General features: G+C 47.2%; 9 protein-coding genes across 9 annotated transcripts; 3 read left to right on the top strand and 6 right to left on the bottom strand.

The window, feature by feature from the left end:
* Window positions 1–69: 69 nt before the first annotated feature.
* I302_108753 (uncharacterized protein) lies at window positions 70–3,248 on the bottom strand (the record flags this gene model as incomplete). The annotated part of the gene is made up of 11 exons (XM_019194479.1): window positions 70–252; window positions 339–1,107; window positions 1,166–1,371; window positions 1,427–1,459; window positions 1,517–1,592; window positions 1,654–1,764; window positions 1,842–2,107; window positions 2,179–2,297; window positions 2,362–2,575; window positions 2,642–2,823; window positions 2,984–3,248. 11 exons carry the CDS (start codon window positions 3,246–3,248, stop codon window positions 70–72), a joined length of 2,424 nt encoding a protein of 807 aa, XP_019043315.1.
* A 421-nt stretch (window positions 3,249–3,669) lies between these two features.
* I302_108752 (asparagine-tRNA ligase) lies at window positions 3,670–5,901 on the top strand (the record flags this gene model as incomplete). Its single annotated transcript, XM_019194478.1, has 6 exons — window positions 3,670–3,793; window positions 3,857–4,242; window positions 4,326–4,652; window positions 4,747–5,151; window positions 5,212–5,706; window positions 5,818–5,901. 6 exons carry the CDS (start codon window positions 3,670–3,672, stop codon window positions 5,899–5,901), a joined length of 1,821 nt encoding a protein of 606 aa, XP_019043314.1.
* Window positions 5,902–6,103: 202 nt separating this feature from the next.
* On the bottom strand, window positions 6,104–8,831 carry I302_108751 (uncharacterized protein; the record flags this gene model as incomplete). Its single annotated transcript, XM_019194477.2, has 5 exons — window positions 6,104–6,131; window positions 6,211–6,409; window positions 6,503–8,378; window positions 8,468–8,595; window positions 8,657–8,831. The coding sequence occupies 5 exons, from the start codon at window positions 8,829–8,831 to the stop codon at window positions 6,104–6,106; spliced, it is 2,406 nt and encodes an 801-aa protein (XP_019043313.2).
* Window positions 8,832–9,190: 359 nt separating this feature from the next.
* On the bottom strand, window positions 9,191–14,734 carry I302_108750 (uncharacterized protein; the record flags this gene model as incomplete). The annotated part of the gene is made up of 15 exons (XM_019194476.1): window positions 9,191–9,347; window positions 9,407–9,623; window positions 9,729–9,882; window positions 9,980–10,894; window positions 10,990–11,058; window positions 11,130–11,259; window positions 11,323–11,384; window positions 11,447–12,332; window positions 12,393–12,745; window positions 12,809–13,003; window positions 13,062–13,292; window positions 13,350–13,642; window positions 13,706–14,269; window positions 14,326–14,434; window positions 14,501–14,734. 15 exons carry the CDS (start codon window positions 14,732–14,734, stop codon window positions 9,191–9,193), a joined length of 4,569 nt encoding a protein of 1,522 aa, XP_019043312.1.
* A 615-nt stretch (window positions 14,735–15,349) lies between these two features.
* I302_108749 (uncharacterized protein) lies at window positions 15,350–16,167 on the top strand (the record flags this gene model as incomplete). Its single annotated transcript, XM_019194475.1, has 3 exons — window positions 15,350–15,486; window positions 15,561–15,774; window positions 15,856–16,167. 3 exons carry the CDS (start codon window positions 15,350–15,352, stop codon window positions 16,165–16,167), a joined length of 663 nt encoding a protein of 220 aa, XP_019043311.1.
* A 146-nt stretch (window positions 16,168–16,313) lies between these two features.
* Window positions 16,314–17,485, bottom strand: I302_108748 (uncharacterized protein; the record flags this gene model as incomplete). Its single annotated transcript, XM_019194474.1, has 2 exons — window positions 16,314–17,081; window positions 17,141–17,485. 2 exons carry the CDS (start codon window positions 17,483–17,485, stop codon window positions 16,314–16,316), a joined length of 1,113 nt encoding a protein of 370 aa, XP_019043310.1.
* Window positions 17,486–17,813: 328 nt separating this feature from the next.
* I302_108747 (uncharacterized protein) lies at window positions 17,814–20,176 on the top strand (the record flags this gene model as incomplete). The annotated part of the gene is made up of 8 exons (XM_019194473.1): window positions 17,814–17,951; window positions 18,004–18,053; window positions 18,115–18,330; window positions 18,402–18,510; window positions 18,667–18,774; window positions 18,854–19,372; window positions 19,439–19,788; window positions 19,903–20,176. 8 exons carry the CDS (start codon window positions 17,814–17,816, stop codon window positions 20,174–20,176), a joined length of 1,764 nt encoding a protein of 587 aa, XP_019043309.1.
* A 291-nt stretch (window positions 20,177–20,467) lies between these two features.
* I302_108746 (uncharacterized protein) lies at window positions 20,468–22,439 on the bottom strand (the record flags this gene model as incomplete). The annotated part of the gene is made up of 7 exons (XM_065870721.1): window positions 20,468–20,548; window positions 20,668–20,990; window positions 21,107–21,198; window positions 21,297–21,891; window positions 21,959–22,046; window positions 22,130–22,279; window positions 22,350–22,439. The coding sequence occupies 7 exons, from the start codon at window positions 22,437–22,439 to the stop codon at window positions 20,468–20,470; spliced, it is 1,419 nt and encodes a 472-aa protein (XP_065726793.1).
* A 456-nt stretch (window positions 22,440–22,895) lies between these two features.
* On the bottom strand, window positions 22,896–23,520 carry I302_108745 (uncharacterized protein; the record flags this gene model as incomplete). The annotated part of the gene is made up of 3 exons (XM_019194471.1): window positions 22,896–23,058; window positions 23,128–23,247; window positions 23,330–23,520. 3 exons carry the CDS (start codon window positions 23,518–23,520, stop codon window positions 22,896–22,898), a joined length of 474 nt encoding a protein of 157 aa, XP_019043307.1.
* Between the last annotated feature and the right edge of the window lie 713 nt (window positions 23,521–24,233).

The following is a 24,233-nucleotide window of genomic DNA, read 5'->3' as shown; positions in this document are numbered from 1 at the left end:
AACCTAAGACCCGATAACATCCAAAATGTACTCCAACTTCTATTTTTTTGTTTCACGAACTCTGCGCTTCTAACGATTCACAACCTCATGCTCAGGTATAACACCCGGCTCGTCCACCATCCCCTGCGATGGCCTCTGAGCAGCCGTACCAGCCGATACAGATGCTCTGCGGATCTGTTCCTCTTTGATCTCATGCTCCACATTCTGCTTGATCTCTCCAAGATTATCTCCTCCTGCATGTTGTTTATCCGCCTGTATTCAACCATTCATCAATCAGCACTCCATTCCCTCTCCATCCTATTCATGTGATTAAGGGGAATTGACGTAGCCGCACTCACCTTCGCACCCATCTTCATCCACATACCCACCACTCCACTCTGTTTACCCGTTGGCTCATCTACTGACCTACCCACATCCCTCGCTAATCCCTCATCAAATATCCCCGCCAAACTACACAAAGGTGGTCTTTCGCCTTGTAGATCTCCAGTAAGATATCCATGTTTCTCCGCCAACACCCTATCTTTAGACTTGAGGTCTCTCCACTTTTTCAATTCTTTACTGTACTTCTCATCCCACTGCGCACGCTTATTTAACCATTTCTGAATAGCCCCTCCACCATGTATCTGACCTATATGTTCTCTCAATCCTGGATCCAAAGCCGGGACACTCTCAACAGGTTCGAATGCTCTGATCTTCCCGTGGGTTGATACTCTCTCTGATACTATGTTGTTGGGTCCGAACAGTGGTTCTCGTCCTGATACCGTCACCACCCCTTTGCTCGGACCTTGATCTTCCGCCGGTACGCCATCATCTTGATACGTCGAGGTAGACTCGTCAGAATCGGATGACGCTTCGGATTCTAGATCACCCAGGTCTAATTCTTCCTTGTTCGCTGCTGAGGCTGCTGTGTTGCCTATGATGGGCTGCGTGAGATCTATAGTAGATGTCGCTCGGGATGCAGATACAGAAGATGAAGCTGTGGAAGTACTATTGTTTGTACTGTTCTGTCGCGAGGCATGTTTGTCTTTCAGCGAGTGATGCGATTTTTCATGGTGAAGTTTACGCTCGACTGCTTTTTGAGCGGCGGTGAATGCCCAGATGTTGAAGCTGTTGGTCATCAGCTGATCTGCTCGAGATGCAAGAGCTGAAGAACAAGCCGACTCACTTCGCACAAGCCCTATACATATACTTCGAACTCCTTGTCCAACTCAAGGTAGGCACGACATGACAGCATCCTTCGTATATCTGTAAGTGCACTTTGGTAGGTTTATACTTGTTGACCATCCTCGCTTGATCGGGATACTGCGATAGAGTGAGAGATCCGGGAGGGTATTTGGTGGGGGAAGCTGTTTTGTGAGCTAGGTATATTATCTTGTAACGTCTTCGTCAGCTTATCATCTTCTAAGCATACCATAGCTAGACTCACCTCGTCTCGAAGGAGTTCACCACCGCCTCCAACCTGATCAGAAATCCATCAGCTCATCGATCGCTGGTCCGCACAACCGAGCAGACTTACTATTAGCAATGGGCATAGGCCTCCCAGAGATCCAAGGTTGACGGGAGATACTAAAGGATGCGTGAGGTTATTGGGACTAAGATTTCAACAAAGCTCAGTACAGTCCAACATGTCAATCGGATCAAAGACAGACCCACCAGTACATCTGTATCTGCTCATCGAAATGCTGCTCCGACCCATCAGGCATCGTAATAGTAATACCATCGCCAGTAAGAGGAGGCCAAGCGCAACTAGGCTTATAATGGAAACTATGATATTTCAAGTAGTCAGCTTTAGTGGCCCATATCGAGGTCCTCGTCGCAGCTGAGGAAGATCGATTACTCACCCGGAGGAAGGTATGAAATCTCCACCATCCCATCCACCAATACTAGGCATACTATGCGTCAAATCCACCCAGGGCGAGATCAGACTTGCTCCAGCTGGCATAGGTAGACCCATCTCTCTTATCAATACCAATAACGAGATGACCATGCCTCCGCCTGCACTGTCGCCCATGAAGATGATGTTGGTGGGTAAGATTGGGTCGTGCGCTCCAGACGGTGGGTCGATGAGGTATAGATAGGATGCTAGGGAATCTAGGAGACCGCATGGCTGTGATAACGTAAATGAATCGTCAGTCAGCAGGAAACAGAAGTTGAAAGGAATGCCAACGTGTCACTCACGAATGGATATTGAGGTGCCAACCTGTAGGCAGGTGAGAAAGCCCTCGCTCCGGCTTTTCTAGCATGTCTTTGAACTTGGTATCTATGCGTTTCAAGTGATGAGAAGAAGAATGCTCCGCCTTATATAATCTCGAACATCAGCTGACACTCATATTATTCATGAGCCATCGACCTAAGACCTACCATGAATGTACAATATAACTCTATCGTCCTTCACATCCGCCCCAGAGTTATCTCTCACACTATCGCTCCCCGCTGTCCCTGCTCTCTTGGGTAGATATTTCCAGTAATCTGCATACCCACCGTTCTGTGTAGGAGGAGGCTGATTCGTGGACTGTGGCTGTGTCGAGCTTCGGGAAGAGGTAGTTGCTTTTCGTTTCAGGTAATCTTTTTGCATCTACACGATGTGTTATGAGCTTAGCCTTTCTTCCCATTTTCAATACGTATAAAGCTGTCCACTCACCTCTATCCATTCCCCTTCCAGGGTCCTACCTCTCACCCTCCACCATTTATCTCCCCCTATCAGCTTGAGTCCACCTCCCTGTTCCCCCTCTGGGCCGTAAGTTGATAAATGCTTGGATAAGATATCCTCGGCAGCTCGGATGTTCGTATCGGGTATTGTCACTGTTTCTCGTCTCACCCAATCTGGGATGAAAATTCAGGTCAGCTTGATTCTGAACATCCCTGCTCACTACTTCGTCGTCTTGCAGATGTATCTATCAAATCTCTGAACACTAAATGGACTGTCCTTACTCCTCCTCTACGCCGCGATTTGCGATATCATCCAGAGGCATACTCAACTCACGCGGCGTAGGCACCCACATAGCCGTAAACCCCTGCACTTCCTCCACACCATGATGGCTCGCAAACTCGAGAAACCTCCTTATGACCTTCAACCCTTCCTCATAGCTCAGCTGATTCTCTGGTCCTCCTCCTGGCCCACCCTGTTCCAGTGATTTCTTGGACTGCGATTTGCGTTTGTTTCGTGCGAAGAGGTGGGAGAAGAAGGTAGAAATTACTGTTGGAGTGGTGGCTATAGCTACCGAGGGGGTCCCGAACCCTTGTGTCATTGCGTGAGGCTCTGTATACTTGACAAGGGGTATCGAGATATAAGATGGGGTGGGTGAGAGATAGGAACGTTGATGTTGATGCTCTCTCTATCTGAATGGGAAATGAATTGGCAACTAACCGGATTAGACGGGAATGCTACAGAATGCGGGGTCTCCAATCGCGGTAAATCATGACGTGGCAATATAGTGACGCCCCTTATCTCGTTATCATTCCTCAGTTGAGTTGAATAGGTACGCTCGGTCCTTTTCCTTTCGGTCTGTGTGCAGAGAACAACTGAAATTCACTTTGATTTCGACTCGACTTGTTCCTTCCTTTCTATTCGTCTCGTCAACAAACTCATAAAGAACTCATAGGAGTCATTTCCATACCTTCTCGCTCGCTCATTGCATTCTACATCGACCGCGCAGCCCCTCGCCCAGCATGGCCGAATCTGCCCAACCCACCATCACCGAACAAGCCCAAGGTGTAGCTACCAAGCTCGCCAACAGCGTAGCTGAGACTCTCTACTTGGGTGAACAGTCGAAAGATGACTCTGCCAAATCTGGTGAGCTACTTTATGATTGATGCTATCACAGTATAGCTCACAAACCCCTCTCTACATTCATAGCCCTCCCAATTCTCTACATCGACGAGAAAGCGGGAAACGACACGACCGGTACTGGTGCCGAACTCTCACCATTCGCTACTCCCCTCGCAGCATACCAGTCCCTCAACCCACCAGCAGAGAGCGATGCCAACCCCTCAAGCGTGGCTAATCTGATGGTAAGAAAGCCAGACTCGGTAGAACGAAACGAATGGGTTGAAATTTCCACTTCTGGCAAGAAGAAGTTGGTGAAGAACATCAGTGGATGGAGGAAATCTCAAGCTAAGTTGGCTGCTGAGGGAGATAGGCTGGCTAAGGAGAAGGCAGAAAGGGAAGAGAAGGAAAGATTGAGGAGGGAAGAGGCTAAGGGTGTGATTTTGGTCGATGATGCGTCGAAGGAGTCCAAGAAGGTATGTTTGGTCAAATCAGCTCGTTGGTCAAAACGGAAGACCTGCAGACAGAAGCTGATGTTCTTGCTTGATTGATGGTGTAGACCAAGATCTACGCTGTCCCTGAACTGGTTGGACAGAGAGTACGAATCAACGGATGGGTCCACAGATTCCGACCTCAAAAGACCAACTACTTCCTCGTGGTCAGAGACGGTACTGCCATGTTGCAATGTATTTTGACTGGAGATTGTATCAAGACTTTGGACGCTTTGGACCTCACCACAGAAAGCACAGTAGAATTGGTCGGTACGGTTGAGAAAGTAAAGGAAGGCCAGACTGCGCCCGGTGGTGTGGAGTTGTTAGTGGATTACTGGAAGATTATTGGTAGAGCGCCTGGAGGGGCGGACGCCTTCGATGGAAGGTTACAACAGGTTGGTCAAGCTTTCGTTAAACCATATTCCCTCTACTTCTCTCCTACGAATTCCGAAAACAACGTATAGCTGACGCTTCACCTGCACACTACAGGATACAGACGCCTCTATCCGAGCGGATCTTCGACACCTCGAACTCCGTGGGGAGACAGCCACTTCAGTCATGCGAGTCCGAGCCCTTCTCCTCCGAGCATTCCGAGATTCCTTCCACAAGCGAAGAATTACCGAAGTCACCCCACCTTGTATGGTACAAACTTCCGTCGAGGGAGGATCAACGTTATTCGAATTTGATTACTATGGTGCTCCCGCCTACCTTACCCAATCGAGTCAGCTGTACCTCGAAACTGTCCTCCCTTCTCTGGGAGACGTGTACTGCATTCAGGAGAGTTTCAGAGCCGAGAAGAGTTTGACGAGACGACATTTATCTGAATACACACACTTGGAAGCTGAGTTGGTGTTTATCCAATTCAAAGATCTCTTGGACCATCTCGAGGATATGGTGAGTGAAGTCTAAAATTGATTTGTACATCTTGCTAATATGGCGTGTATCTCATTACAGATCTGCGACGTGGTCGACACCCTCCTCGCCGACCCAGTCTCATCCGAAATAATTAAAACCCTCAACCCCACCTTCCAACCCCCCTCAAGACCATTCCTAAGGATGGACTACCGAGATGCGATCAAATACCTCAACGAGAACGGTATCAAGAAAGAGGACGGGCAAGATCACGTCGTAGGGGATGATATTGCCGAAGCGGCCGAACGAAAAATGACCGACCAGATTAACCGACCCATCATGCTTATTCACTTCCCCAAGTTGCTCAAGGCATTTTACATGCAGCCTTTGGCATCTGCTCCGGACTTTACAGAGTCGGTGGATGTGCTTATGCCGAACGTTGGGGAGGTCGTTGGTGGATCGATGAGGATTACGGATTACGATACCCTCATGGCTGCTTATAAGAGGGAAGGAATCCCTTCGGACCCGTACTACTGGTTTACTGATCAGAGGAAATATGGTACCACCGAACATGGAGGTTATGGACTGGGTGTTGAGGTGAGTTCAAAATCTTCTAAATCCAATATCAGTCACTCTATTACTCGATCTCTTGTTCAATTGGTATGGTACATAGGATAGTAGGCTGATATTATGCGTTTACAATCATAGCGATTCCTCGCTTGGTTACTCAACAGATGGACCGTCCGAGAATGTTCGTTGTACCCCAGATGGATGGGTCGAGCCACTCCTTAGATGGATAATCATGACCAAAAATAGAAGTTGGTAGTGATAGGATGATTGAACGATTCTGCTCATAGATATATAAATATGGAGTATATATAAGTCATTATGCATCATGTTCATAATCTTCTAGCAGCGTGTCAATAGAACCTTCCGAGCAGCCTAGCAAAGCACCAAGTATTCTATACTCTATCACTCATTTGATGCAACCATCTCACCCAACAACGACATCAAGTACAGGACTAACAACCATCACATCTCAATTAGCTTCCCATTCTCTTGGAATGATTAATGAAGGCGAAAAGATGCACAAGTACTTACCTAATCATAAAATCAAATTCATTGTCATTGCTGACCACCCTTAGCTTCTCAATCTTATGTAGACCCTCTCTCAGCGCTAGGAACTTGATCCGAGTTGATAGACCGGTGTATGGTAGGAGTGGTCCGCAGCGTACGTCATTTTCGAGAGGTATGATAGCGGGCGAGGTGGATTGATGAGATACAAGCGATTGTTTGAGGACTATCAGGACATAAATTACCAAATGACATCAATCCGTATACTCGACGTTAAGCAATACTGCAGGCTCTGGTCTAAGAGGCAAAGTACACTCACCCGCCTCATCGACCCCCCAATCCACCTCTTCCGCCCCCCTGATCCTCCTCCTCTTCTCCCAAATCTCCCTTATCCTCCCCTCCACCTCAGTCCGAGGAGGCACGTTCAACCTGAACCTTTTAACTTGCTCCGACCGATTATGTACGAATATCTCCAACGAGAATGTATCTAACGGCTGTATACTTGATCGACCATTGTTCGAGGTGGTCGATAAAAGCTTGATGGAGACCATCAATCCATGTTCTTCCTTTACGATCTGCTGTTTCGTATTCGCATTCAACGAGCTAATCCTGTTGGAAGGTTGGTTGATCATTTGACTGGGCATTAGAGGTTTCTTCCCGTGTAATTGAGAATGAAGCTCCTTCTCCTTTTCCATTGTCAGCAAATGAGCTAGGGAGTATCGCTTATCCCCTGCTATGGCTGGCGGGAGAGATGAAGTCTTGGAGTTTCTATTACTTCTATTACTGGATTTAGGTAAGATTGTTGGGAGAGTATGTTTATCCTCATTATGGAATGAGCTGAGATCCAATGAACAGTTCCACCTTGAGTGAAATTCTTTTGTCTGGTATTTGAACTGGGCATCCTCCGGAGTAGTCGAGGGGATCCTGGTGAATGGTTTCCCAATCACAATGATTGATACTGGTCTAATCTCATCGTTCCGCCCTAACGACTTGTTGATAATCTCCTCCACCCCGTCGCGTCCTATACTATCCTGAACAGAAGGTGAAGAGGCGATCTTGACCTTGTATAACAGGTTATACTGTTCAATACTTCCCAACCTCAGTGGGAATTTGGTACTTTCGATAAGTTCAGTTGAAACCTTTCCACCTTTACCTGATATCTCCAGATTGACCTTGATGACTTCAAAGCCATTATCAAGGGAAGATTCGGGCGAATTCTCAATCTCCACGCATAAAATCACACATTTCTCTCCTTCCTCTTCGTCATCCTCATTCGAAGTGAGTAATTGAGGTAAGAACAGGGTTCGCATACGGACTCGTAATCCGGGCGATAACGATAATACCCTTCTATACGATTTCCGCAAGGTAGTAGAGACAATAGGTTGGATGGTCGATGGTAAATTGCCCCGCTCCCTACTTGGTCCAGCACCCTCGGTCGAGGTGGTAGAAGGAGTAACGATGGTAGGTGCCGAGAGGGGAGTGATGGCTGATAATGGTAATGGAGGATTTACCGAAGACGACGAGGCAGGTATAGATAGATCTTGACGTATGGAGGGTGCCAGTCTCGTAGCAGGCATGATATCTTCCCCACCAGCCAGACCACCTAGTAAGTCTATTTCCTCCATTCCCGCGTACTCATCGCCATCCTCATCCTCGTCCGTCACATCTGTTCTGATAGTAGTTCCACTGCGTATCGAACTCGTATCTATACTCTGAGCATTCCGTCGATGAGTCTTCGTATGCGTTTGATCACGTAGTGTCACCGATGCAGTAAGTGCCAAAAGGGGATTCTGGATTTGGGTTCGAACATAGGCAATTGGAACTTCCCCTCTCCAGATTACTTCCCACCCTTCCTTAATTCTTATAATCCTCCTTCCACCTCCCGGAGCATTACTGGTTATCTTCGGTTTACCCTCCTCCCACGGTCCTGATACCTCTTCCACGGGTCCTTCCCACACGACCACTCCTTCCACGTTGGCATACTGCTCTTCACCCTGGTTCATAGCTGGAAAAGGATTGGGCGTGACGGGTGGGAATGACCCGCTGTTTTCGGTGGATGAGAGGGGTGTTCGTGGTGGAGCGGGCGGTGCGAGGGAGGAAGAAGAGGTTGATACCGGTATGGCAGATGTGGGTGTGAATGTTGTCCTGGTATTTGGATGTGGGAGGGAAGGGATGAACGAGGCTGTCATTGTTAACTATATCACTCGTCAGCTACTATTCCTTTGTACAGGAATCATTCGGAGAGTGGAAGCTGAAGCGGTTTCGAGTGATCCATCATACTCACCTGAAGTCTCCCAAGAAACCTTAACATCTCAGAAGTAGGTTCCTTCGCGTCCATAGCTGGCGTTCCAGGCAAATCACGAAGTACCTCATCGGGAAGGTGCATCGATAAGAAGTAAAACAGCTTTTCATCTAATAAACTAATATCAGCTTGACTGCCTCATACTCGGAAGATAGGCTCTTCATAACTCACCAAAGAAAGCTGATTCTCTCGTTGCTGTACCCTCTACGCTCTCCCACCACTGAGCAAGGTCATTGTCACTACCAGTCGGCTCATCAGGCAAAGAGGATATCTGAGGTATCACGAGGTTCAGCGAGGAGGAATGGAAGAGGGTTTCATAGTATGCCGAAGGGTTTGGTGAGGGCATATTGCCTGTTGTTCTCTTCTTACTTCGTTCTGCAAGGTATGTGAGAGGAGGTGTGTAATATATTAGAAGAATACAGTATCGGATCAAAGGAAAAGGAAATGTAAATGTGGACTGTGCCAGTACGACAACTGGGATTCTTAGTCGACGTTCGCGAACGAGATCAACATGGAGACCCCGCATTCGCATTTGCATACGAGTACCATTGTTTTTCGCCAGTACCCCTTCAACCCTCATTATTGAGACATCTCCATGCCCTCAGATAAGATAACAAACGTGATATACTATGCATTACTATGGACCAAAACAAGCCAGAAACAGAACAAAAAATGCAAACAACCCATTTTTAGAGAAATCACAGACTACTCTTCTTCCTCACTCTCCTCTTCCTCCTCTTCCTCCTCAGGATCAGGCTTAGTATTCTCCAAAACCCATGCTTTAGCCCTCTCTTTAGCCTTCTCCTGACCCTTCTCATCGCCTATCCTCTGTTCGATAGTCAAGAGCTTCTTGAAAAGGAATCTAACAAACGAATAGAATATTAGTATGGGTGACAAGCACGTCGACGAGGAAGTACCCACTTGGCCTTTTTACTGGTCAATTTCTGATTCAACGCCCTATCCACCAAACCCCTCACTCCCTGAATATCATCAATCTTAGCCAACTGATCAATGTAGACTCCCCACAGATCCAATCGTTTGGGGAATCGATCAACAAGCCCCTCAAAGAGTGTCTTGGCTCTTTCGGAGTCACCGTATTTGAATTCGAGTAATGACATCTTTTCGATAGTTTCGACGTCTATATAGATCCCCTCGAACACGTCAGCTATGTCCTTTGTCCTTATTCCCCCTTTGTCCTTATTCCCCCTTTTTCCTTTCTGTCCCCAGAATTGACCGCACTCACGCTTGGATTTATCCAAAGATTTCGTAGCTCTAGGTAACAAGGCCCTAGCACTCTCCACATCTCCCTTCTTCAGGTAAAACTCTGCGAACCGCGTCCATGATTCTGGGTAGGCCGAGAATTTCTTGACTATCTTCTTGAACACTTCTTCGACGAGCTATCACCACACAATACAAGGCATCAGCATACATCCTTCTATCTCACTTTCATTCTATACCTCAACCATAACCAGGACGAAAGAAGCTCCAACTCACATCATCCTTCCCAGCAGCTACAAGAGCCTCAGCATACCTAGTATACACGCTCCTCGAATCATTATACTGACTCGCCTCCTTGAAGACTGCATCGGTCGATTGAGTTGTACCAAAGCTCAGTTCCAGGTTTATAAGCGCCATCCAGATATTCAACTTCTCATCTTCTTCTCGGTAGTTGATCTTCTCCAGTGCCATCCTACCGATCTTTCTGGCTTTTTCAATCTCGTGTAATTGGAGATGGAACGACATGTATTGGATCCACAAGTAAGACGAGTTGGGAGAAGCCAAGAGGGCTCGCTCGAACTCTGATATGGATTCTGGTCGGGCATCGGGGGCTGTTGAAGTGAGATCTTCTACTCCCTTGGATTTGCCTTTGGATTTGGTCTTGGCGGATACAGCAGGTACGTCGACGTCTTCATCTTCGTCAGATTCATCGGAATCAGATCCAGACGCTTCGGATTTGGCGCCTTCGCCTGTCCAGTCGAACCCCCCTGCAACGGCTAGTCCAGAAGTAGTAGCGGCTTTGGCAGATTTCTTGGATGAGGTGGCAGTTGTTGGAGCGGCTTCGATGCCTTCTTCCTCTTCGTCCTCCTCGTCGTCCTCATCCTCATCTTCGTCAGCTGCCTCCTCTTGCTCGTCTTGTTCATCATCGCTACCCATCATGAGTACATCCTCCTCATTTTCGTCATCATCTTCCTCAACAGCTTCTTCGCCCTCATCGGCATCACCTTCCATCTCTTCATCATCCTCGTCCCCTTGACCCTCTCCAAACTCTTCACCGAAATAACTAGCCTTGATACCAAAGTTGATCTTGTTCTTCTCCGCATCAATGCTGAGAATCTTAGCTTTTACTTGATCGCCTTCTCTGAAAGATTTCAAAGCTTGAGAAACATCTTGTTTCTTGTTATCGGAGATCTGTAAACACATTCCACAGTCTCAATCAGCGACTTTCCTCTTTACACACCCCACACTTCCATGGGAAAATCTGCTAGAGATGACTCGTGACATACCTCTGATTTATGACACAATCCCGAGACATCACTTCCCTCAATCCTTAAGAAAATACCATAAGCCTCGACCTATCAGCCATTTCGCCGTACAATCAGCTGCTTCGTCCTACTAAGGTCTGGATGAAAGGGATACAACTCACCTTCTTAATCTCCGCAACGACCTTTTGACCCTCTTCGAAATCGTTCAACCCCAATTTGGCAACCTTCTTAGTGGATTTGGCAGGGTCCTTTCGGAACGTCATCTCTACAGAATTTCTCTTCTCGTCGACGCTGCATCAAATCTCATATCAGTTTGATAATGTCCCAAGATACACAAGCTCGAGCCTGACATACCTCAGGATTTTACCAGTAACCAATTGGTTTACCTCGAATTTCGAATCCCAGTCTTTCACAAACTACAGATAGCACCATCAGTTCAGCATGTATCTTGCATGAGAAGGGAAGAAGCCAAACACACCTCATCGAAGAGTTCCTTGATCATCACCCTAGCAGTCACCTCCCTACCCAGACTAACAAACACACCATGACTAGCGATATTTTTAACCAGACCTCTAACGCTTTGACCCTCTTTCAACCCCTTCACATCGACTAGCTCCTTATCTACCACTTTTCCTCCTGGCGATATCTTAGAAGGTCTCGAGGAAAGATCGACAGCTCTCTTCTGCTTGTTCACAGCCAGGACGTAAACTTTGATCTCCTGATCCACCTTGAACGGCGCATGTCCATCTACCAAAGTCGATAAATCATCGACAGCATCCGATGGGTGGATTCTCCCTCTGATCCTATTGGGCAACTGTACCATAGTCCCCCGTTCGGTATGTTCGATCACATGTCCAGATAAAATCTGTCCAACTTGGATCTCATCAATCGCTTTGACATTCTTGGAGATCCCACTGGCACCGTCCTCCTTCTCCTTCTTTTCCTTCTTGACCTTAGTCTTGGTAGTAGGGGTATTGGTCTTCTTGATATTCACAATGATCAATCCCGATACAGGGTTCTTCGAGACGACAACGAGATCTTCAATCTTATCGTCGATCTTGAGTGATGATCGCAATTCGTCAATACCCATGTGTCGTTGATTCGACAAGTTACTCAATGACAATAAAGAGGTAAGACCCGATTCGTCCAATTTGACTACCACCTGTTCTTCGTGAATTGCCGATACACTTCCAGAGACGGCATCTCCAACTTGGAGTTTCTCAGCAGCTGATGTAACGGGGTTGGGAGCTGCTTGTTTGGCTGATACCACGATTCGTTCGTTTTCAGGCTGGATGTCCAGTACTCGGACAGTAACGGATTTACCGACGTAGAAAAGATCATTAAGGTTTTTCACGAATGTTTGGCTACGCCCCACTCCATCAGTTCTCCATTGAGTGCATCACGATGGGCTAAAAATGACATACCTTGATTCGGATAACGGCATGAAAGCCTTGATACCTCCAAAGAGATCTACGATACAACCTTTATCCATGATCTTGACGATTACACCAGGGGTGACTTGTCCAACTTGAACATCGCTGAAACCTTGTGGAATACTATCGCCTGAATCCACCAACGATTTCTTCAGAGTCAAGACTACCCTATTACGTGCGGGTTCGATTGCGAATACACGAGCTTTCACCGACGAGCCAACCTTGAATCGCTTTTCAGGGTGTTTGAGCTTGATATCGGCATAATGATTGGGGAAGACAATACCGTCAACTGAACCCGATAGCGAGATGAAAAGCATTCGTTCCGCTAGACGGTGTACAGTACCCTATTATGATTGACTTGTTTTAGCTAATTCGACTTCAATGAGCTCACGGTTAGCTAAACCTACCTTGAGTACCTGACCTATCTGCAACTCCCCAACTTGCATGAACACTTGATCTAAGACCTTCTGCTCGAAAGAAAGGAGAACCACACCGTCGAGAGGTGAATGACCGATGACTCTGGCTCGGTGAAGAGTACCGGCTTTGTATTGACCTGTACCATTTGTTAAGACAGATACTCGCTCGTCGGAAAGATGACTGATCTGTAACATCATATAAACGTAAGTTATGATTTGCTTTACGACGAGAAAGATAGCTTACATGACAGAATCCATCCAACCCATCGTTCGTTCGACAGATGACACCCCAGTCAGGCATGACTCGAACCACCTTCACACTGGGGTACAATTTACCGATCGGAATAGCATGTTCTAATGGTACATCTTCGCCTTCCTTGGTAGGACTGGTCAAACCGACAACGTGAGGCAGGGCAGAAAGGGCGAATGTAGGAGGTGTGGTAGAGAGATTATCGTAGATTATTCTGGCTCGGACCTATTCAAGTTCGAGTGATTAGCTGACTTGCTATCGGTCGGAGGAGGATCAACCAACCTTCTTTCCAATCTTGTATTTGGTTTCCACATCATCTTCGCCTAATGGTAAATGAGCGAGATCGATGGTACCATCGTAGAATCCGCAGACTTTGACATTCAATCCCAAAGGTACAACAGCAGTGATCAAAGCTGTTATCAGATGTCCAGGGGTCAATGAGCCGACCGTTGACACTTCACTTGTACTGCTCCGAGTGAGCTCAAGGGGATCAAGAGACAGTTGGACGACTCTTCCACCAGCAGTGAGGGATGATACAGTAGCAGGGAGGAGTTGGCCGGGGATCAGGGATTGGGCTATAAAACACGTCACATTAGCATGAACGATACTGTAAATGAATCGGATATCGGTCAACTCACATGATACGTATTTCTGCACCTCCTCTTTACTTATCCAACCTTCAACGCCAGACCCTTCATCAGGGTTCAACCCTACACCAACGGTATATCCTTTATCTTCTTCGCTTTTAACTTCCCCCACTAAGAAATACCCTTTCTCAATGTCCTTCTTCGATACCTCGCTTCCGACCTTCTCGGGGATCAACGTAACTTCAACTCTGGCTGCTAATCTCGTAGTTTCGGTGACGGGATATTGGGAGATGAATGACTGGCTTGCTGTCGGATATAAGTTTAACACTTTAGCAGGGAAGTATTGTCCTGGAAAGAATAGTTGCGAGAGGTCCGGTGCGGAAGACTCTGAATCTGATTCTTCTTCTTCCTCGTCCTCGTCTTTATCTGAATCGACGGCCATAGCTTCCTCTGCTGTCAGGAGGTTGGTGAGTGTGGTGGATATTTCGGTAATTGGGACATGGGCGAGCAGGTTGTTGGGAAGGGATAAGATCAGATGAAGAGGGAGGACGGTGTGGACTCTTGCTAAGACATGAGTACCGGGTACGAGTCGTTTGTAGTTCAATAGCTCGACGCCTATATGCGGTCGTGAGCTAAAGGTTCCCAGATGCTCAGGGAAGGGGTAGGCTCACGAATAGTATCCTCATCGTTCTTCTCCTTCTTCCTCACTTCGTTCTTTTTCAACCTCTTGATCTGCCTATCGCTCATCTGCTTCTTTCGCTGATTACCTTTCGAAGCGGCCTACAATATCCCGATCATTAATTAGCTCACTACCCTTGTTGATAAACTGATGAAAGGTTGGCTGACCTCTGCTCTAGCTTCCTCTTCAGCCTCCCTCCTTCCCTCAGCCCTAGTCTGCTTGAGCTCTAGCGGAGTCAAGCTCGATCCTCCCCCACGAGGGAAATCGGTCTCTTCATCTTTCAAAGCTGATAGAAAGGCCGGAGCGGGTCTAGGTGCAGAGCTGCCTTCGCCCGTCTTGACCTTTTTAGTATTTGATGATTCGCCTTCTGGCTGATTCCTCTTCTTTCCTTGAATAGCCATAATGAGATAGTAGACTGTCTATGGCTTCTGAATAAGAGCCTTAAAGATGTAAGATGGTATATACTAAAAATGTTTTGGGTGGACGTTTGGTTTTCAAAATTATCATACAGTGTGGATCCAGGCACGCATCAATGGCAGTATGGTGAGCAGACGATCTTATCTGAGCTACCCGGTTAAACTCTTGTATGGGTCATCTGTAGCAACAACAATTCATTTCATTGCCGGCATATGCATAAATTAAAAATCATAAATCATCCATCATCCATTCATCATCCATCTGTTCATCGGTCCATTTAGTCCTAGTCTCAGTCGTTAATGCTCAAGATCCATCCGACATGATACTCAGATCTCTACTTCCCTTTGCTCGAGCCGGCCTCAGTCGTACAGCTCTTCCCACTGCAACAAGCAGTGCTCCGACTGTCCGCTTATCTCGCCTTCCAGCACAAATTCGTTTTCAATCGAACGGACAACTCTTCTACGGTACCGACATCTACTATAACAAATGTGTGTTTGATCTGAGTCCCAGCGCAGACTATACATCGTGGGTTGAGATCTTCATTCATGCGGATTAGGATTACCTGTGTATATCGCTGATCAATTGTAATGTCTTGCAGCATGCCCGATGTAGCGTTATACCTGACATATGTCGCTCGATGGCTTCAAAAGCGTGAGATCATATCAGGGCCTGCGACACGTGAAGAAACCGAATATGGTAGAAAGTATCTGGAATCGGAGATGAGGAATAATAGAGGGTAAGCTATGATCAAATGACAGCGCAACCTGAGCAGACGTCATGATACTGATGAGTGCTTGATGAAAAAATTAGAATATTCGCTGAACCACCTACATCACGACACCAGATCATCCCATCAAAGTACAGGCCTCCTCCTGATTCCAAAAGGCCGACTTGGTCAATGATCGCAGAAGACAAGGAGTTACAAGAACGGATTAGAGACAAAGATGACGACATCTCGTTAGGATACTATATCAATGACGAATGTCGTCTGGTCAGAGAGGATCAGGAGGAAGCTTTTGTCAAGGTCAGTCTTGGTCAAGATACATTTCGGATTATCACCCGTCTCAGGAGGTTGTTTCGCAGTGCTGATAGTCTTGGTTTGTAGACGAATATAAGGGTACCTTTTCCGAGGATCATGAAATATCCTCTTTCAGATGAATACCTCTCCAAGACCGTCAGTCTCATGTATGAATCCAAGATCAATCCGTGCTGGAGATGTCTTGAGTCACTCGACTGGGATGGGGATTGGGAATTCTACGCTGATTGGATGGAGGATGTATTCATGCTCCATCGATTTGGGCAGAAGGTCGAGGTCGAGAAACCTGCAGTCATTGAAAGTTCGACTATGCCGCCTCCACCTCAACTCCTTCCCATAAAGGAGTATGACCATTTGATCGCTCCTTTGGGCTCAGCGTGACTTGCGGGGGCAGCAATCATGGACGGGGATTCTGTATTCGTTGTATACAAATGGTAGACTACTTCTGATATGCAAGGTATATTCTCTATAGTACAAAATCAATACCTCGATGTTTATTAACGAAAAGAAAGTGTTTTTCACTGTGATCAAGGCTCCCTCAAAATTGTCTGAAACGCTTCTTTCAGCGAAACTGCCTCGTTCAACTGGTGTCCACACTCATCTTGTGTATTCCTCGCTCTGACTCGAAACAGCGAATCGTTCGAAATCACGATTGTGGATCGACCGTCGGCACCAAGTATCTGGTATAGGATCTTTGAATCACCGTCGAAAATTGCATCGTGTATCCCATCCTCTACGATTGTAGGGACGTGTTCGATGTGATGTACCACAGCAAAGTTGATATGGGGAAGATTTGTGCCTATCCAATTGCTGAAAAGATCATCGTTGACGAGTCTGGTGATTTCGTGCATCACCTGGTCCGGGATGATGATCGACAATCGTGTTCTTTTGGCTCGTAGCATGAGTTCCTCAGCTGTTACAACGTCGAACATGAATTTACCTGGTTGATCTAGTCGTAAACTACTCGTATCCAAAGCAATCCGGTTCGCTTGCTGATTATTCGATGTCTCGGTCACCAAAAGTTCATGGTTCGAGTGAGTTTGGGTGATAGCTTTTGATTTCCAATCCTTAACTTTGCTGTTGGCGTCGAAGCAATGAACACGAGTGACATCTTTGAAGAATCGCTTGAGGGTAGATGAAGACTCTGGTACGTATATATGAGTGTCTTGATGTTGAAGGAGAAGACGTTGAATGGTGTGGATATAATGAAGCTCGAGCAGGATATCACCAAACGTCCCCGGCGCGTAGACGGGTGGTCCGCGAGTCAAGTCAGATTCGGTTTGAGGTAGTTTATACTTAAGAAGAAGCGAGTGCTTAGGAGTCGTCAGATTGATTCCCTACATGGACCACTCACTCGACCGTTAATCCAAGAGTTTATGCCCAACTCATCCATCCCAACACCGAAGCGCAGCGCTGCCCGAAAATTCTTATCTTTCAATGCGTCAATTAGACTCAAGGTGGGACCAGTCATGAATAAGGAGTAGGCGTCGCTGGGGAACATCTTGGCAATCGTCTTGTGTCTAGTAGCGAAAGCTTGGGTGAGAAAGATTATCGCTCTCTTATCGTCCGCTGATCTTCGCAAAATGGTTACCGGGATGTGGGCAAGTTTGTCGATCCCAGGGAAAGCAGGGACAGCGGCTTTAGGTGGAACGAATCCATGGAGTCTGGCAAGAGCTTGTTTGATGAGGGTGAACAACATTCTGGAGCTGATTTGTGGGTGTCAGAAGTTATCTTAGGTGCAACATCAAGGACATACTCGTACAATCTTGTCAGCTCAGTACGAGTACTACTCGTAGTATCTATCATCTTGATTTTTACAGTTATCAGTTATCAGTGACGTTATGCCTCGTGGCACTCGTTGCTCTCGTGGCACCGGTACCGCCCTGTCCTAAACCACGTGATCTCGAACTCGACTCTTTGAGATAAATGATACCTACCAGTAACTTACTCTACGCGTCCATTGTCATCACACTTGTCATTCAACACAAACTAGTAATTCCCAAGTCAGATCACTATCACGTTACAACATGAGTGATTCCAACACTGGACTGGTGCCAGGACCATCGACTGGACCGCTCACGACGCCCACCAAGAGAGCTGCTTTCGCTGCTTCGGCTGATGCAGGACCAAGCCGAGTCAGACTAGCAGGAGCTTCTCCGGCCTATGTAAGCTGGTCGAACCTCTCGCAGGGTTCATTAGCTGATAGTGTGTTTATAGAGCTCAAGAAGACACTCATTGTATGGAATAGAAGATAGAGTGGTGATAGAGTCAGCTTGATCTCTCTTCAAGTTCAAAGAGACTAAGCTGACAATACTTCCATATGAACAGTCCAGGTTCCAGAGTATGGAAAGTTGGTTTCTCAGGTGAACCTGATCCGCGATCTGTGTTTCACTCCCTGGACTCGAAGGATGTAGAAGAGACAAGAGCGACAGAAGCATGGGATTTGGATCTATCGCTTATGGGTGGTGTGAATGGAGATCGAGTTGAGGGAGATAGGTTGGTCGGTGTAAGGGTGGTTAAGAAGTTGCGAGAGGCATATGTAAAGTATGTTATAAGCTACTGCTCCGTTATCTTTTGGGGCAAGTAGTTTGTTCAGCTGACTTATCATCGTATAGATACCTGATGACTGATTCCAAGGCTCGTAAAGTGATTATACTGGAGAACACGTATCTGCCAATAGCGGTTAAAGAACATATAGCAAGAGCGTTGTTCGATAATTTACATGTGAGCTTCTCGACTGCCTTCTTCCCATATCTCCTCGTCGATTATTCGCCCATCCCTCTTTCCCTGCTGTCCTCGTTCTTCTGTTCCGCTCGCTCTGGGCCCACCCGTCTTCTCCTCTCAACACTATCAAGATCGTTCAGCTGACAGCAACTCAAGGTCCCAAGCGTATCATTCACCCCATCCAGCTTACTCGCTCTCGTCGCCTGCGGAAGGATAACAGGCCTGGTAGTAGATGTAGGATGGTTGGAAAGTACTATCACACCCGTAAGTCATAACATCAAAGCTGACGTTGATGCGGAAATCTACAATCAATGATCTATCAAGCTAACTCCGCTCTTATCAGGTATATCACTCACGTCCGCTATACATGCTATCACGATCTACACCATTAGCTGGTAGGAAGCTACATCGACATCTGAGAACACTATTACACCATCATGCGATATACATCCCCCCTCCCTCATCGTTGGGTAATATACATGATCGACCACGAACAAAAGGCTTACCGATGGATGTGCTGTCGGATGAGTTTATAGAGAGGGTCTTGACGGAAAGTTGCTTTGTTGGGAATATACATTTAAACTCAGTCGTAGAAGAGGAAGATCAGCGGATGGATATAGACGAGCCATCAACGGAGGAAAGTGAATCATCGAGGATAGCTCAGGAGTGGGAAAAACGCTACGCCGACTCATCCACGGCCAAAGATTTGTCATTCCGCATACCGTCCAGATCGGGTTTTGGCCCCACAACGATCATGGTACCAGGCTGGATCAGAGAGAGGGTCGCAGAACTGTTATTCACCGATGAAGAAGGATCGGAAGATCAATCTATACTGAAAATGATACTAGACTGTCTATCCAAGGTGAGCGGCTTCACTTTCATGTCTGTCTGTTATTACAAATTGCTCTTGGCTGACAAAGTGTGAAAGCTACCAATCGACCTGCGTCCCCCACTTATATCTTCCCTCCTCATCGTGGGAGGCACAGCTTCTTTGCCAGGTTTCATCCCTCGTCTGCGGATCTCACTCTTACATCACCTCTTACCTCCTCCGACACCTTCAACGGACCCACATCCCAAACACCCGTTGAATACTACTGAGAGTAGGAGGGAAGAAGCTTCCCAATGGAAGAAGAAGAGCAGAGAGCCGTACAAGGAGATATATGGTTTGGCCAGCTCATTGGCGATAATCAATGATCCTTCGCCTGTAGATGGGAAGAGCGGGAATGGACCGAGGTGGACACCAGGCTTGATGGGCTGGGTGGGAGGATCCTTGGCGGGGTAAGTCTTGTCACTTTTCAAATCCTCAATCACGATCTCGTGATCTGTATGATCGGAACAGTGGTAAGTAAAGGATCTTGAGCGGTTACTGATAAAGATCGATTTTGCATGTAGTGCCCTCAAAACCTCCTCCAACGAGATAACGAGGGAATCGTACGATACTTCCCTCTCCCACTCCATCGCTCGAGGAGAAGTATATAAAGAGGAATTAGATCTCAGTTCGATAGAGATTTCCACTTCGCTGGGTATCAATATAGAAGACCTCAAAGTTGGTAGAGCACTCGGAGGAGGGGACGACGAAGATGAGTATGGAACAAAGAGGAAGAGGGGTTGGAGGGATCATGTGGTTGGGATGGATGATTGGACGAGGGGGGCGGTGAAGGTGTAGAACAGTTTAGGTTGAGTTTATACTGATTGCATATAGATGATATACCAAGAGACCGATTATATGTTTGTACATGATATACTAATATGATAATACAATGATACGCCCAAGACCCTCTTTCCTCCTACTCTACCCTAGATCAACAAGTCCCGAAAAATGAGGTGTATCTGTAATCCCTCACAAGAAGTTCTCCTTTGCCTTTTGTCTATTTGGATCTGCCGATTCCATTTGTTCCTCTGTACCCGTTGACTAACGCTTCCGGAGCCCAAAGTCAAACGAACCCCACTCATTTGATCACTTCTTCCCATCATTAGGCTTTCGGTCCTTTCGGGTAGGTTGATTGGAATTCCTCTTAGCCCATCGTAAACCGCAGGCCTGAAGAACCATCAGACAACACATTAGCACCCAGCCGACAATAAACCTACCAACAGATATATCGCATAGCCGCATTCCACAACCAGGTGCTGAAGAAGAAGCACAAGTCCAACACTCACATTACATAAAGTCTTAGGACCCAGCGGCCCCTTCCTCCACTCGGGACTATCAGTCCTCCCACAAGTGACGCAAACGTGCATCCCCTCCCCTTCCTTCCCTCCCGCACCCGCACTGGACTTCTTCCGCTTCTTCTCTTTCTCCTTGTCCTTATCTTTTCCTTCCTTGGGTGGACGGCCAGTCTTACCCTTTGATTTGGTGGCAGCTTTGGAGGGTGAAGATGACCTCGAGGAGGAGGGGGAAGAGTCTTCGGATGAAGGTGAGGAGGAGGGGACGAAGGTCGTTTGTTTTGTTGGGGAGATGTTGGGGTTGGATGATTTGCGGGCTGCACGAGTGTGTTGTTTAGCATGAATATCTTTGTCTGTAGTATACTCTTCGCGGTGTGGGGCGCATGAAATGGAAATGTGGGTATGACCCGATGGAATATGGGAGATCACTCACATGGTAGATCCTCATCTAGGTCCAATTGCAACTCCCTCAATTCTTCTCTTAACCTTTCATTCTCCAACTTGAGCTCTAAGAATGCGTCGAGGCTGAAAAGGGTACACCACAAGTCAGCTATGACGATCCATGCACGTCTGGTAGTCTGATCATGGGTCGTTTGTAGTCTGACAAAAGTGGTCTGACTCACTTCTGATTACTTCCACTCCCACCCCCATTCCCATTCCCATTCCCTCCATTTCCCCCATTCAGAGCACTACCATTCCCCCCATTCCCATTCAAATTCATCTCGCCCTCGCCAACATTCTCAGAGACCCTCCTGCCCATCACCCAAATAGCCTTCCCCTTCATGCCATTCCCCCCTTCCCCCTGATTATTCGTATTCAGCGTCCCATTCGTACCTGCCATCGTAAGATTCTCTGTACCCGGCGGTAACGGTATCGGTATATCATCGCCCAGTCCACTCGCATGGGCTCTGATCTCCCAAATTACAGGACCGATCTTCTTATTGGAAGAGGAGGGGGTATCGTTCGATCCCGATCCCGTTCCGTTCGAGGAAGATTCGGGGGAATTGTCGTTTGATCCCCCGCTTGAAGAGGTTGAGGAGGATAACATCCGTACATAGGTTGTCTGAGAATCACCGAGGGTGTTGGGTATGTTATGGGGGTTGTTCTGCTGTGAGGCCGAGGAGACTGACATGGTTGTTGAGGATGAGGAGGAGTGGTGTGGTAGGGAGGGGGTTAGGAGGTGGTGGAAGAATGTTTGGATTTGACCGTGGTCTGCGGCTGAACCATTTTATGATCAATCAGTAAATCTATACTGTATGTCATCGAGTAGGTGATGGAGACTCACTAAATACCAGGTCTAGGAAATCTTTACCCTCCAGCTCGGCGGGTTTCTTACCCAGCATCTCGATGACGGCAGGCGAGCTGTAGATGATCTAGTTGCAAATGGCAGGCAATTGAATCAGCTTTTGTTTTTGTGTTTCATAATCTTGGTGAGGGGGTAGTTTCTGCAATTCACCTTCCAGATCCAAGTGGTCCCACCCCCACTACCGCTCCCTCCGCCCTGTTGACCGCTCCCTCGCCTGATCAAAACAGGTTTCAAGCAGAATATCGACCCTCCCACCAGCTCTTTCAACAATATCTCGGGCCATTTTTTCCTTCGTGTGAACTAGAAGCATCACACATAAATCGGATATAAGTATGTCATACTGGGTGGTATAAAAAGAGACAGGACATACCTCTGCTGCTCCGTTGGTAGCTGATTCCCTGTCCTCGTTGTTCGATGTCATGTAATTGGCCCCAGCAAGGGACGAAGCGAGGAGGGACATCTTGTTGTTTCCTATTGGTCCAGCAGGGACAAGCTGTCTTCCTATATCCTTGGTTGAAGTCGAAGTATGCTGTAAGTAGTTGATAGTGTTTGTACTGTAAGTGAATTCACGAGGATGTTGGCTTTTTTCGTGTAATTCATGTTCTCTGTTTTGATTGATTATGATTCCCAAACCGGTTGTCACCATCATCCCAATGCATACATGAATACAGTCAACCCGATGGTTCAGGGTAAACCACGTGTAATGACGTTTAATACAGTCCGACTGCCATAATCCCGTGTTTCGGGCATTGGCACGCTTGTCAATTAAATCAGAACACAGTGAAATGAATTTGAGATGAATGCATAAAATATGATATGATATCTTGAGCCAACTCATAGTGTTACTTGTACCGTACTACCTACCGTACGAGCCAGAGCCAATCTTACGGGTTGGGGCTGCATGGTGATATCGTGATTAGCTCGATACGGTCTCACCCGATTTGACCGAGTTTGAGTCCTTGCCACTTGGATACTTGCTCTCAGCTTTCGTCGTAATGGCAGACCTGATCTCGTCCTCAGTCATCGAGCGGGACTCTTTAGCCAGCTCGTTCAAAGCAGCCTTGACGAACTTCTCCGGACTTTTGCCACGCAGTCATAAAGTCAATTCTCGTCGCATCTCATTTCGTTGACTAACGGACCAGACTCACTTCTCATGGACCGCGAGCGAATTCTTTACGAGCTCTGTCAACTCTTTGAAGAACGTGTAATCATGTGAGGGCAGAGGCGGAAGGGCCTCGTCTCCACTCGACATCGCTGATTCGTCTTGCCTGAATCAACGGGGGCGCGTCAGCATCGATCAGCCCAGACAGCCACGAACCTGACCCCTGTGGGGGAAATGAGGGAACGCACGAAGCACCGGTAGCGGTGGTATCACCACTTTGACTTTCCTTTTCCCTCTGCATGCGCTGAACCAATTCTTGTCGACTCTTAAAGTCTGGTACGCCTCTGCATGCGGACCACACAGCGGAGCGGATGAGCGACCCTTCCGATTCGACCCAACCCAATGAGCACCAACGACTTACGATTTTGTTTTCGGACATGCTGATACGATTATGCTCTTATGGTGGTCTGGGCTGTGATGAAAGAAGCTTGAGTCTTGGCTATCTATCCCTCCAAGTATTTATACCTTTTCCTTCCCAGACCTTCTTTCCGGAGCCAGTCAAGAGAGAAGGCCCACACAGAGAGATCTTCTTGATAATATCGAGTCCCAGCTATCTTTTGGAGGCGAAAGAAGGCATGTAAATCATCCTAATATATTTTGTTCGTCTTTGGCGGGCGGAGCATGGACAGCTACGCAATTTGAGAGCGTGAGTTTCGTATCTCCTTTTTTCACATGCCCTCTGAACCGTACAGACACCGACACCGATTCGGAACTTGTCCATCACTGCGCTGGAGTGATGGACATTCATAAGTTTCAAGGGATATGTTAGTATCTCGCTATAGCTCTGTCGGGATGAAGGCGAAACCAATATCTTTATCGTGACTGAGTACGATGTTGATGGCGCATCGCACCAGGGGACGAATGTTAGGGCAGGCTGCTGGCCCCACACCTCCAAGCTGTAGCTGTGAGCGGAAATCAGCCGTGAAACATGGGAATTATACTGTATAGCACTGCAAAGGTATACTCGGCAGTCGAACAACGATTCGAGCTCATTTTATATTCCACACTCGCCCACTATGAGATCCAAGATAATTGCCATACTCCGAAAGACCAGTAATTTAAGATTCCCTAATCCGGTGAGGTGAGTGATTT

The sequence above is a fragment of the Kwoniella bestiolae genome, chromosome 8 (genome assembly GCF_000512585.2).
Source record: "Kwoniella bestiolae CBS 10118 chromosome 8, complete sequence".
NCBI classification, from domain to species: Eukaryota; Fungi; Basidiomycota; class Tremellomycetes; order Tremellales; family Cryptococcaceae; genus Kwoniella; species Kwoniella bestiolae.
The sequence above is the reverse complement of the archived record's forward strand: the minus strand, read 5'-3'. Positions and strand labels throughout refer to the sequence as shown.